Here is a 12,942-nt window from a genome sequence, read left to right on the forward strand (position 1 = left end):
AACAATGGGTATCCTGTTGGCCACTGTTAAAAGATTTAAAAATATTGTCTATTCCCTCCCTTTACATATATGAAGTACTGTTATTCTTATATAAAAACCCTGTTTTGATCACAACTACAGTACTCACCACTCCTGACACACTGCTTAAAACTATACCCCAACACGAAAGTATATGGCATTTAAAATTTACAATAAAATAAAAAAAAAATGGTTCAAATGGCTCTGAGCACTATGGGACTTAACATCTGTGGTCATCAGTCCCCTAGAACTTAGAACTACTTAAACCTAACTAACCTAAGGACATCACACACATCCATGCCCGAGGCAGGATTCGAACCTGCGACCGTAGCAGTCGCGCGGTTCCGGACTGAGCGCCTAGAACCGCTAGACCACCGCGGCCAATAAAATAAAATAAAAGGCAGTAACATATTTTAACATGGATCTTGGTTCACTGGAAAGATTACTATTTGCTCTTCTGGTTGAAAAACATACTACTGAAGAATTCATTGAGGACAGAGTCACAGAACAAAGAATTTATACATTTTATTTTTGTATACTAGAAACTGCAGTATGCGTTTTAGTAGCAGTATCCCAGAAATGTCTATAATATAACGTAAACTAATGTATTTCCCTTAAAAATGTTTCTTATTTATTATCTTGACATGTCTCCTACACATCGAATCAAATTATTCAAAAATTGCATGTTAAGAGATGAATAGTCAAATTTCACGTATACCTGTAGATTATTTAGTGGTTCCATACGCTGTACAGCTCCTGTGGTAGCTAATGGAAGGGAACTTTCATGGGACATCCCAGGTGGCAATGGAGTCATCACCTGCAACTGTGCACTTGGTGTTAACCCAAAGCTGCAACAGAAATTAAGTATCATTATCAATAAAATACTGAATATAAGAAATTTAACACCAAAACTAATTATACAAGAAAAAAGCTTTAAAATGGAAAACTACTTTGATCAATATTATGTGGTGCAAAAAATAACTGTAAATATCTACATATGAAGTCTTTGCCAAGACAGAAAAGTGATGTTGACAACTGACTCCACTCAAGCACACTATCGAACTTACACATACACCATCCATTGGGTCCAGATGTTCCTGACCTCCACTGTCAAAATTTCACATCACTGTCAACAAGAAGACACTGCAGCTACATTTATATACATACTTCACATGCGGCCATATGGTGCGTAGCAGGGGGATTCCATGTACCACTACCAGTCATTTTCTTTCATATTCCACTCACAAATAGAGTGAGGGGAATAAAACTGTCTAAAAGCCCCTGTACAAGATGTATTTTCTCTCATCCTTAAGTGAAAAGTATGTTGGTAGGATCAGAATTGTTCTGAAATCAGCCACAAATGCCAGTTCTGTGAATTTCCTCAATCTCTCACAAAAATAACATCTTCCAGGGATTTCCATTTGGGCTGACAAAGCCTCTTCATAATACTTGCAGGCTGATCAAACCACCTGGCGGCGCCTCTGAATTGCTTTGGTTCCACCTCTGATCTGTCCTGGTGGGGATCACAAACACACTAGCAGTACCCAAGAATGCTAGTGTTCTATACACCATCACCTTTATATATTAATTACACCTTCCCAAAATTCTCCCAATAAAATGGAGGCAAGCATTCGCCTTCCCTATTACCAAACTGATATGCTCATTCCATTTCGTATCGCCCTGCAATGTTGCACCTAGATATTTAATCAACATATCTGCACCAAGCAGCATCCTATGAACTATGCAGACGAGCTTATGGCAGTTTCTGTGTTAATGATATCACACTGCGAATGAAATTAGTTTGTTGAAACGCAGTGGTAAGAACAGAACATGATTAGAAATCACTTTTTCCTCAAAATTAACGTGTACATCTGTGCAGCTTCCAGTTTCTAATTTAATTTTTAGCAACAATATTTTTGTGAATTTTTACAGCACAGGTATGTCAATATATATTTTATGGGTATAATTTTAAAAAAGTACTACTTAAGATGAATTGGAATGTTAACTTACTGTATCCTCATTTACATCACTGGAATCTCGCTTCTTGAAAATCTGAACAGGGAGAGCACAAACAACTTGCAATGTCGAATTAATGGAATTTAGTATTTGGTTCACTTTTTACTGTTGCCTGTATGTTTCCTTATTTAGTATTTGGCTCCCTTCTGTCCCTTCAACAGCTGCACATTTCATCGTTTTTCTTGTCATTTCCGGTTGTCAAAAATTTTCAGAGGAAAGTATATAAAAATTAGGAAATACCTTATCCGGAATCCGAATTTCAGCATATACTTCAACGTACGTCTACCTTGAATATATAACAAGAATGCTCTGCATTATCACAACGTCAGCAACACTGACTACAACAGAGGATACTTCGGTGTTCTTGTGCACGATTCTTCTACACTGTTAGTGCCAAGTGATCAGAATGAGATGTAAATATTGTGTTTTAGGACTGAAGCAAAGGAAGGGAGATTGGGTTGCACATTCTGTCAATGAGGTCATTTGAAAAGATGCACAAACTGATCAGGGAAAGATGAGGAATTAAATTAGCCATATTATTTCGGAAGAGAATAATTTCAGCTTTGCCCTTTTAACCCACCCACTCTGGATGGTCAATGAGGATTTCAACACTAGACAACTAATGTGCAAGGCCTGAAACTAATGAAAGACTGAAAACTTGACACAGGAACTGTGGGATGGAACATATGCAATATTGCTATGGCTTGTGCTTTGTTTGTATTGGGAACTGAAGTGTTAGAATATCTCATTGCTGACTGTATTTAAAATATTTAGGAGCTGCATATACATTCACAATCATTCAGAAATTTGGACGAAGTTTAAGACATTCACCACAAATCGTGGAAAAATTAAGTAATGCACAGAACTAGTCTGGCCAAAAAGTTTCAATAAATAAAATGAATACAAATATCTTTTTTGACACTTACTTGTAAACAAAATAACTGTTACGTGTGCTGAAGCTGTGCAGCACCCAAGCTTCAAAAGTTAGGATATAAAGAGTAACAAACACAGACCTTTAGATACATTGACATCTTATAGATAAGTAGAACTGTATGTAAACACAACAAATAAAAAAAAGCTGTCTAAAAACTAAAAAAGTAGATTTCACGTACCTGTTTTTATTAAGTTGGATCGCAAAACCTGCCATTGGTTGCATGGCTCTGTTCGTAAACGTAAAATCCATCTGAATCTGCCCATTTCTGAAAAGAAATTTACACTAGTCACTAATTATGTTTTGTCATCACTGTACAAATTTTTAATAGTATATCAACAGGAGTTTATAGTGAAGTGTAACAATCAAATAACGATATGTAACTATCTGCACACCTTTCAGTGCCTCATGGATGCTGTATACAACATTACTGGTTGTTCTGAACGAAGTACGAATGCTCAATGTTTAGTACTTGAATTAAACTAGTGATCAGTATAAAAGTGATACTCCTAAGTAATTTCGGGAGGACAACAGTTCAAACTCACATCCGGCCATACTGATTTAGTTTTACCGTGATTTCCCTAAACAGCTCCATGCAAATGCCAGGATGGTTCCTTTAAAAGGGCAGGACCGATTTCCTTCCCCCTCCTTCCTTAATCTGATGGGACCGATGACCTCGCTGTTTGGTCCCCTCCCCCACCCCAAATCAACCAACGTAAGTAATTTAAAAGTCATGGAACTATTATACACTACAATATGTCTAACTATAAATCTTCTCCATTCACTTTCTACATGTGCAGCTTCCTTTACCATCTACAAAAAGGGTGGGGAAAGGGTGTGGAGGTGTTGGATGGTACCAGAAAGTTGAAGCCAACCTTACAAGATGGAGCGCTACATGAGAAAGGAACAAACTGTAACTATCTTGCACAGTACTGTACTGTCAACAGAAGTAGGACTCTCGTTGCACTGAGAACCTGTGAATATTAACCAGTGGACAAACTGCCCTTCCATTTTAGCCAACTAGGGACCACGTGACTCTTAATTTTCTTCTCATTTTTTTCCTATATATTTTGATCTTTTCACCGTGGGTTCCCCTTTTTTTAGACCACTTTTTGCCTACTTTTATTGCTCCTGCCTTTCAAACCTTCTGACTAATATTTTCCTGCAGAAAACTTTCTCCTGCTACCTTTATATTCTATATTTGTAAATCATCTTTTAATTTGAATATAATAGAGGGAAACATTCCACGTGGGAAAAATATATCTAAAAACAAAGATGATGCAACTTACCAAACGAAAGAGTTGGTATGCTGACACACACACACACACACACACACACACACACACACACACACACACACACACAAAATTCAAGCTTTTGCAACCCACGGTTGCTTCATCAGGAAAGAGGGAAGGAAAGGGAAAGACGAAAGGATGTGGGTTTTAAGGTAGAGGGTAAGGAGTCATTCCAATCCCGGGAGTGAAAAGACTTACCTTAGGGGGGAAAAAGGACAGGCATACACTTCTTCCCTTCCCACCCCCCCACACACACACCCATCCACACACACACACACACCCACACACAATTTCATAGATCCTGCTTCTAGGTAGTTTCTTTTCCAAGATATACTTTAAGATTTGTGTTTTTAGCTTACTGTCATTCGTCCTACATAAATGTCCAAAAAATTTCAATGTTTTGCTTGTCATCTTGTTCTTTCTATATTTTCTGAACACTGGAAAATTTGATATTTCAACACCGTTTCCCAATTCACAGGCTTATGTGCTGCTTAAGGGACCTGAACTTTTCTTCACAATTTTTCTCTCTAATATTTCTAGTTTGTCTAATTCAGTGCTAGGCATTCACTTGTATAGAAGTGCTCAGGTTTCATTACATTTTGTAATGTATTCCTTGATATGCACTTTTTACTGTATTTGTTTTATTCCATGTTAACACTTCCACATTTCCTACAATTGAAGTCAACTTTAAAACCATAACAGGTCTATCTATGTAGAACTGCTTAATCACTGATATCTAAAATACAGAGTGTGACAAAAGTCTATTAACTGAAAATGTAGTACAGTGTTTTGTAGCTTTAATGGCTTTTACAAAGTAATTTGTTCCACTGAAATGGTTCAGTGTCCTCCATTGTAATCTAAATATTTAACCAATCATTTAAACACCGATTTATGTACACTATGTGATCAAAAGCATCCAGACACCCCCAAAAACATATGTTTTTCATAGTAAGTGCATTGTGCTGCTACCTACTGCCACATACTCCATATCAGTGACCTCAGTAGTCAGACATTGTGAGAGAGCAGAATGGGGGCACTCCGCGGAACTTACGGACTTCGAATGTGGTCATGAGATTGGGTGTAACTTGTGTCATACGTCTGTACCCAAGATTTCCACACTTCTAAACATTTGTAGGTCCACTGTTTACAATGTGATAGTGAAGTGGAAAGGTGAAGGGAGACGTACTGCACAAAGGCTTACAGGCCAACCTCGTCTGTTGACTGACAAACTGCTGACAGTTGAAGAGGGTCATAATGTGTAATAGGCAGACATCTATCCAGACCATCACACAGGAATTCCAGATTGCTTCAGGATCCACTGCAAGTACTATGACAGTTAGGCAGAAGATGAGAAACCTTGGATTTCATGGTCAAGCGGATGCTCATAAGCCACACATAACGCTGGTAAATGCCAAACGACGCTATGCTTGGTGTAAGCAGCATAAATATTGGACAACTGAACAGTGGAAAAACGTGTGGAATGATGAATCACAGTACACAAAGTGGCAAACCGATGGCAGGGTGTGGGTATGACAAATGCCCGGTGAACGTCATCTGCCAGCGTGTGTAGTGCCAACAGTAAAATTCGGAGGCAGTGGTGTTATGGTGTGGTCGTGTTTTTCATGGAGGGGGCTTGCATCCCTTGTTGTTTTCCACAGCACTATCACAGCACAGGTACACATTGATGTTTTAAGCACCTTCCTGCTTCCCACTGTTTAAGAGAAATTCGGGGATGGCGATTGCATCTTTCAACACGATCGAGCACCTCTTCATAATGCACGGCCTCTGGCGGAATGGTTAGATGACACTAACATCCCTGCAATGGACTGGCCCCGCACAGAGTCCTTACATGAATCCTATAGAACACCTTTGGGATGTTTTGGAATACCGGCTTTGTTCCAGGCCTCACCGACTGACATTGATACCTCTCCTCAGTGCAGCATTCTGTGAAGAATTGAGTGCCATTCCCCAAGAAACCTTCCAGCACCTGATTGTACGTATGTCTGCGAGAGTGGAAGCTATCATCAAGGCTAAGGGTAGGCCAACACCATATTGAATTCCAGCATTATTGATGGAGGACACCACAGACTTTTAATCATTTTCAGCCAGGTGCCCAGATATTTTCGATCACAAAGTGTGTTTCATTACACAACACCCCATTATTACCAAAAATGTTTTTGGAATCTTGTTCAACCAGCTACCTTAAATGCTGTAGGTTTAATGGTTTTGTAGCAAAAACATGCACTTTCTGTATCCCCAGACTGAAAAATAACATGGTATGAGACACATGGATGTGTAATCTGTAGTAAGGTAGAGCACTTACTTGCTGCCAAATGAGCTGTTTCATACAGTTTCAAGTATAGCAATATTATTTGATTCAGTATTACCTTCTCTTAACATTTTAAGATACATGTCTGCAGTCATTATCCCATCAAACAAATTGGGGCCTATCACTTCTTTGCTGCATATACCAGCCCAAACTAGCTTTGGGAATATTTAACTTCTCCTCAATAACAAGTCCTGAATTTTCAAAAGACCAATACACAGAACTGTATTTGTTAATTCTTCTATTTAATTAAAAACCTGCTTCAGACTACGGGACTGTTTTGTAAAAGTTATGATCACTTTCACTGCAGATCGCATACAGCTCACAGAATTCATGTCTTCGATAAAGATCATTCTTGTTTAGGGCATGTAGTAATTTATCTTTATGGGGCTTCAGATATAGTATTTTTAACTTTCTCCTTAATCTTCTATAGGAACTACAGCTCGTTTGAAGCTCTTCTCGCAGATTTCTTGGGAAATTTAATCAAGACCTGTGCATGTTGCAGATTTTCTTCGGTAGTTACTAATTTTGGACAGTCACCTCAAACCTTTGATTTAATTTGTAGGAAGCTTGCCTACCTGGTAGCTGTATATGCAGGAACTTTTCAACAAAAGGTTGTCTTACATCCTCACAATTTCCATCAAGGTTCTATCACATCTATGAAGCAAACAAGCCCTGTTCGAAGAACAATTTTCTGTTCATCATGTACACCTTTCATGCTTACGATGAATGCGTAAGTGATTCCAAGGCTCAGATTGTCAGTTGTTACTAATGAACCAGTTCTGCCATCACACTTCAAACAAATTTCACTGCACAAAGGTTTCTAAAGTTATCGATGTGGAATTTATTAATTAAATGATTACAATTTAACTGAGTTTCAGTATTACTTGATCACACATGTTGGGAAAAAAAAATATTTGTACGAACTTTCCAGACTTCTTCAAATTCAGAACCAGAGTGCAGTGAAGACTATGATACGGTGCATGGTTAGTAAACAATATTTCAACAACATTCATAAAAATCATTTTAAACACTAACACTTCATGTTATTTGTGTCCAATGCTTATAACTTTTCTGATAATACACTGATGTGTGGACACTGTAAATGGTAGCTAAAAATACAGCACAATTACAGAACTACTGATTCAGAAAGCATTAAAGCACATGTTGCACACATGTATTCTGAGATAGATAATCACCTGCGTGAAAATGTTCCCCAAATGTCAAGTCCCTTGCCCTTTTCTGCTGGTAGCCAGTTAGCTTTGGGAGGTGAATACATAACTGGTGCAGAGGCAAAACCAAATATGTCACCAAGGAGACCAGTTGTTGATTGAGAAACTGGAGCAGCAGTTGCAGCAGCAGCGGCAGCCGCAGGAGCGGCATTATTGGTAACGTCACCACCCAACTGAAAAAAAAAAAAAAAAAAAAAGCCCTTCAGTCAATAATGAAAAAAAAGTATAGTTGAGTCTTTGGGAGGATATTTACTTTTTGTATAATAAGGAATGTTGTTTTTAAGTAAGGCACAACTATTTTGTAACACACAACACTGATGCTGCAGACGTAGGTCCTAGCTACATAATAATTCATCACCTATTTTCATTGTACAAGACCAACAGTTCATATTACAGTTTACTATGTGTCCTTAACGGAGTAGCAAAGGTTAACAGTGATAACTGTTTTAGCAGGCACAACAGCACCTATCTGAATATGCAAGCAAACAGGTGGTAACACAGAAAGACTTCTTGCTTAAGTAATATTACTGTAAGGCAACCTTACTTGTTGGGACATAGCAAATTGCAGCTTAACGCACCTGTTACATTTCCTGCTCCCAATAATAAGCCCCCCTCCCCCATTCTACATCTGAGGCGGGTGCACATGCAATATACTGTAATTACATAATTGGATAGATAAAAAAATCTACTCACCAAGTGGCAGCAGGACACACACATGAAAAACTGTTGTGGTTGGCAAGCTTTCGGAGCCAGTAGCTCCTCCTTCAGGCAGAAGGATTGAAGGGGAAGGGGAAGGGGAAGGGGAAGGGGAAGGAAGAAGGGTGAAGGGTGAAGGAAAAGGACTGGAGAGGTCTAGGAAAGCACGTAGATTTCGGGAAAGTCACCCAGATCTGGGGGTCAGGGGAGAATTATGTATGGGATGAGAAGAAATGTGTGTGTGTTATGCCCACTTGGTGAGTAGATTTTTCACCTACCCAATTAAAATTTTTTTACCAATGATTGATTGTTTTCATTGTTATACTGTAAATACAGGAATATGTGAAAGTGTTATGTATGCAAAATCTCATTTAAAGTTATAGCTCAATTGTTTATAGTTTTTTCCTGGTTATTAACACACAATTAGTTTTACTGGAAGTCTTGACAATTAGAAGACACAGGTAAATGCCATAACTTCAATATCATACAAGGAAAAAACCTCGTGAGCTGAGACGCGGCAAGGTAGCTATTGTAATCTCTGATTAGCAAGCAGACACTCATAACTTTTTGAGAACATATTTAGAGTTATCTTTAAGTAATTTTATTGCTGTATTTTTGGGGAACAAAAACCACCGCTCACTACTTAATTCAGTCAGTATTTAAAATTTTGAATAATTTAGAATCATGAAACATTTATTCCAAGAGATAATATACTCGTAAATTGATAAGTTATACTATTTTATTTTTCCTACTATTTCCAACTATTCAATATGCCATATGAGTTTCAGACTAATCTTTGAAGGAAGCACTTTAATCACGAAATTAAGAAACAGGTGGTCCCAGTATGCCAATATTGGTAATTTTTGAGAGCTGCATTATGAGGCCTGAAGCTGACATACTGAATCGCTGAAACTTGCAGCAAAAAATAAAATAAGTCCTCAATTTGCATGGCTGTTTGACAAATTTCTTTGTTAAATAATCTTAATTCTGTCATCATATATACTGTCACTGTCTAAGCGAGGCAGCTCGTTTTCTATTATCGCAAAATAGGGGAGTGAGTTCCACAGACATAATACATAAGCTGGGGTGGCAATCATTAAAAGAAACAACTGTGACAAATGCCCAAACAGCAGGAGACTGATATGCATTGATACTATGAAATAGTGCATTGACAATGGCTAGGCACAATAATCTAAATCTAGATTTGCTGAATAAGACCTGCAAGAAAGGACAACTGATTGCTCTATCATTTGTAAATTAAAACAGAAGCTTTTTTTTTTAATTGAGGCAGATCTTTGTGAAATTTCAATCACCAACTTTCGCCTCTGACTGAAAAAATATTTTGTTGGTACCCACCTACGTAGGGAGAAATAGTTGTCTAATGAACAAACTAAGAGTCGACACAGAAAGATTAACGTGCTCTTTCCTCCTGCAGGCCATTCAACAGTGAAATGGTAGAGAAATAGTTTGAGGATGGTTCTGAACCCTCTGAAAGGCACTTAACTGTGAATTGAGTAATTGTGTACATGCAAATGTACATGACTAGTTTCATCATACTGAACTTGTTCTCATATTTTATGTGTAACAAAACTAATGAAGTGAATATCAACGTCACAGCCTGTAACAGTGCTTTAGATGGATTTTACGAGCAAGACACCTCTCAGTAATATGATAGATGGCATTATTCAAAATATACTTTTAGTATGGTCATAATGACATCGTAATTGATCCTGAATCATCCTGAGTGTTGCAACACGATATTTTTTGGGACAAATTATCAGTAGGATGCTAAACACACTTTGCTGTGTCAGTGCCCAAAAGAACAACTGTAGCTATCCCCATTCAGGCCAGACCTACAGCAGGTGGCACCATCGCTTCTAACTAATAACTGATCAACACTCTCTGTTTTGCTGCAATGGTCAGCTTTGATGATGTTTCTTTGTTTACGAAAGAGCCACTCAGTGACACACTGGAGCACATCGGTTCCTGCAAGATATCACATAGCTCTTCCATGCATGTCTCACCAAGAGCTATTTCACATGGAATGGCGATTTCTATGAACAGCTGGAAGGCGTCGCCACAGGTATTCCTCTTAGTCCAGTGGTAGCCAGCTTCTTCATGGAACAATTCGAAGCGCGCGCGCGCACACACACACACACACACACACACACACACACACACACACACACACACACACACACTGGACTTAGCGACTTGCAAACATAAGATGTGGTACAGATACGTCGATGATACTTTTGTTGTGTGGAGCCATGGTGAAGAACAGCTCGGTGACTTCCTAAGACACTTTAACAGCCTCCATGGCAACATAAAATTTACCATGGAAGTAGAAAAGGACAAAAATCTGCCATTTCTAGATGTGCTGGTCACAAGGGATGGCAAAAGCCTGGGACACAGCGTGTATCGAAAACCGACACACATGGACCGATACCTGCACAAACTATCAAACCACGACACGAGCCAGAAAAGAGGCACGATTAATATGCTTGTGATGCAAGCAGGATGAAAATGTGAGCCGCAGCACGTCAGACGCAAAATGCATCAACTGGAAAATGTTGTGAGGAGCAATGGGTACTCCACAAATTATATTAGAAGTGTAACAGAGCCAAACACTGTGAAGTAAGGAATCAGAAAAAGAAATGTTGGGTATGACCTTTCTGCCATACATTCCTAGCGTGACGGGCAGAATCGGCCGTATACTGCGCAAACATGGTGTAAAGATGATTTTCAAACTTACAAGGAAGATCAAAGAGTGTCTTAGATTTGCAAAGGAGAAAAGGGACCCACTTGCAATGTCTGGAATATACCGTATACCATGCACATGCGGAAATTTTTTTGTCAGAATGACTTTACGATTAATCAACACCAGGATCAAAGAACGTAAGCGACATTACAGGTTGGGGCAGGTGGAGAAATCGACCGTGGCAGAGCATGCACTGAGTGAGACTGACCACGTAATAATATTCGCCAACACGGAAGTTCTGGCTGTAGAGAAGCACTATCACACGTGCTTGTTCAGAGAAGCTGTAGAAATGCAAAAACACGTGAACAGCTTCAACAAGAAAGAGGAAAGCATTAAGGTAAACGGATCCTGGCTTCCCATACTGCAGCGAACGACTGTTGCAGGTAGCAAGAGGAGAACCGCACCAGAAATGATCGCAGAGCAGCCCTCGGACGTTGGCGCGCCAAGTACATATAGTCTGCAGCTGTGAGCTCGGCTCCAGTTCACCACCGGCAATGGAGGGTGAAGCTTTGACAATGCCAGCCACTCATGCTGGTGAAACGTCAGTAAAATCATTAGATGAACTTCGGCCGAAGAACCCGAGACAGAAGCCAATAGGCAGTTTGTCAAAAACTCAGAAGTTTCAGTAGCACAAGAGATTGCATCAGAAGACACACCCAACACTGTTGATGCAATCTGATGGAGACAGGACAAAGGTGATGAGAGCAGAGGTATACAACAAACAATTGCCAGCTGGCCCTTTGGAAGGCCCAACGTACCAACTGATTCATCAGGTGGTAGTGACAATAAGTGACAGGATAACTGATAGTTATCTCTGTCACAAAGAGTATCATATAGTGACCACAGTAATAAAACCAAGACTGGAGGGGGAGGAGAAGAGATTGTAAGGCTGATAGCCGAGAAGGTGCCACGGGTGGCACTAAAGTGGATAGGGGTATTTCTAGTGAAGAGGTACAGAACAATGTCACACAGAAATTTGAGAGTCAGAAGGTCCCTATCAGATATTTTGGTACTTCCAACCCCATAGGGGGGTAGTGTGCACTAAAATCTCCATGTAAGGTAAGTGGGGGTGGGGGTGGGGGTTATTCAGGAGGCCATATCAACGTACTTTAGTGTCCAACACATGGCTAAATAAATAAATATTGCCAGTAGTAACTGTTGAGATTGTTCGCAATCCTACTGCTATTCCTTCCAATGTGGTACGGAGGAGAATGCAATCACAGACATCTGCACAAACCAATATACACGCCCCTCCAAATGGCCCCCTCAGCTGCAGTTCACTTATGACAGAATGCACACTGACATCAAAGAGTTGAAGAATGGTCATCAGTTTAATACATTTCTTTTTAGGACAACACAGATCACAAGGACATCAGTTGTTGCAGTAATATCCATTACAGTTCCATTTAACTATGTCAAGGGTGTCCTGGTTAGTATTAAATGGGGCAAGAGGCTAAGTCATGCACTAGGATCACTGTCACTGGTTGGGGCGCAACAACAATGACAGATTTAAAGTCTGACGGCATTGGGAATCTGGCACCTCCAGGGTCACCAAAGCAGCATTTCCCCCCCCCCCCCCCCCCCACCCCCACCTCCCCTTTTCTTCTTTTTCTCTTATTTTAGGAGGGTTGGAATTATGGCAAGTGTAAAGAGGAGTGGACAGCCCT

The 12,942-nt window shown here is 39.6% G+C and overlaps 1 protein-coding gene across 1 annotated transcript in view; it reads right to left on the reverse strand.

The window, feature by feature from the left end:
- Positions 1-12,942, reverse strand: part of LOC126203011 (AP-1 complex subunit beta-1) — an 81,048-nt gene that overhangs the window by 13,156 nt on the left and 54,950 nt on the right. Inside the window, exons 13-15 of the mRNA XM_049937213.1 lie at positions 7,786-7,991; positions 3,147-3,233; positions 737-866 (exon numbers count right to left, since the gene is read on the reverse strand). Coding sequence (XP_049793170.1) covers positions 737-866; positions 3,147-3,233; positions 7,786-7,991 — 423 coding nt within the window. The remainder of the gene's footprint in view (positions 1-736; positions 867-3,146; positions 3,234-7,785; positions 7,992-12,942) is intronic.

The sequence above is a fragment of the Schistocerca nitens genome, chromosome 9 (genome assembly GCF_023898315.1).
Source record: "Schistocerca nitens isolate TAMUIC-IGC-003100 chromosome 9, iqSchNite1.1, whole genome shotgun sequence".
NCBI classification, from domain to species: Eukaryota; Metazoa; Arthropoda; class Insecta; order Orthoptera; family Acrididae; genus Schistocerca; species Schistocerca nitens.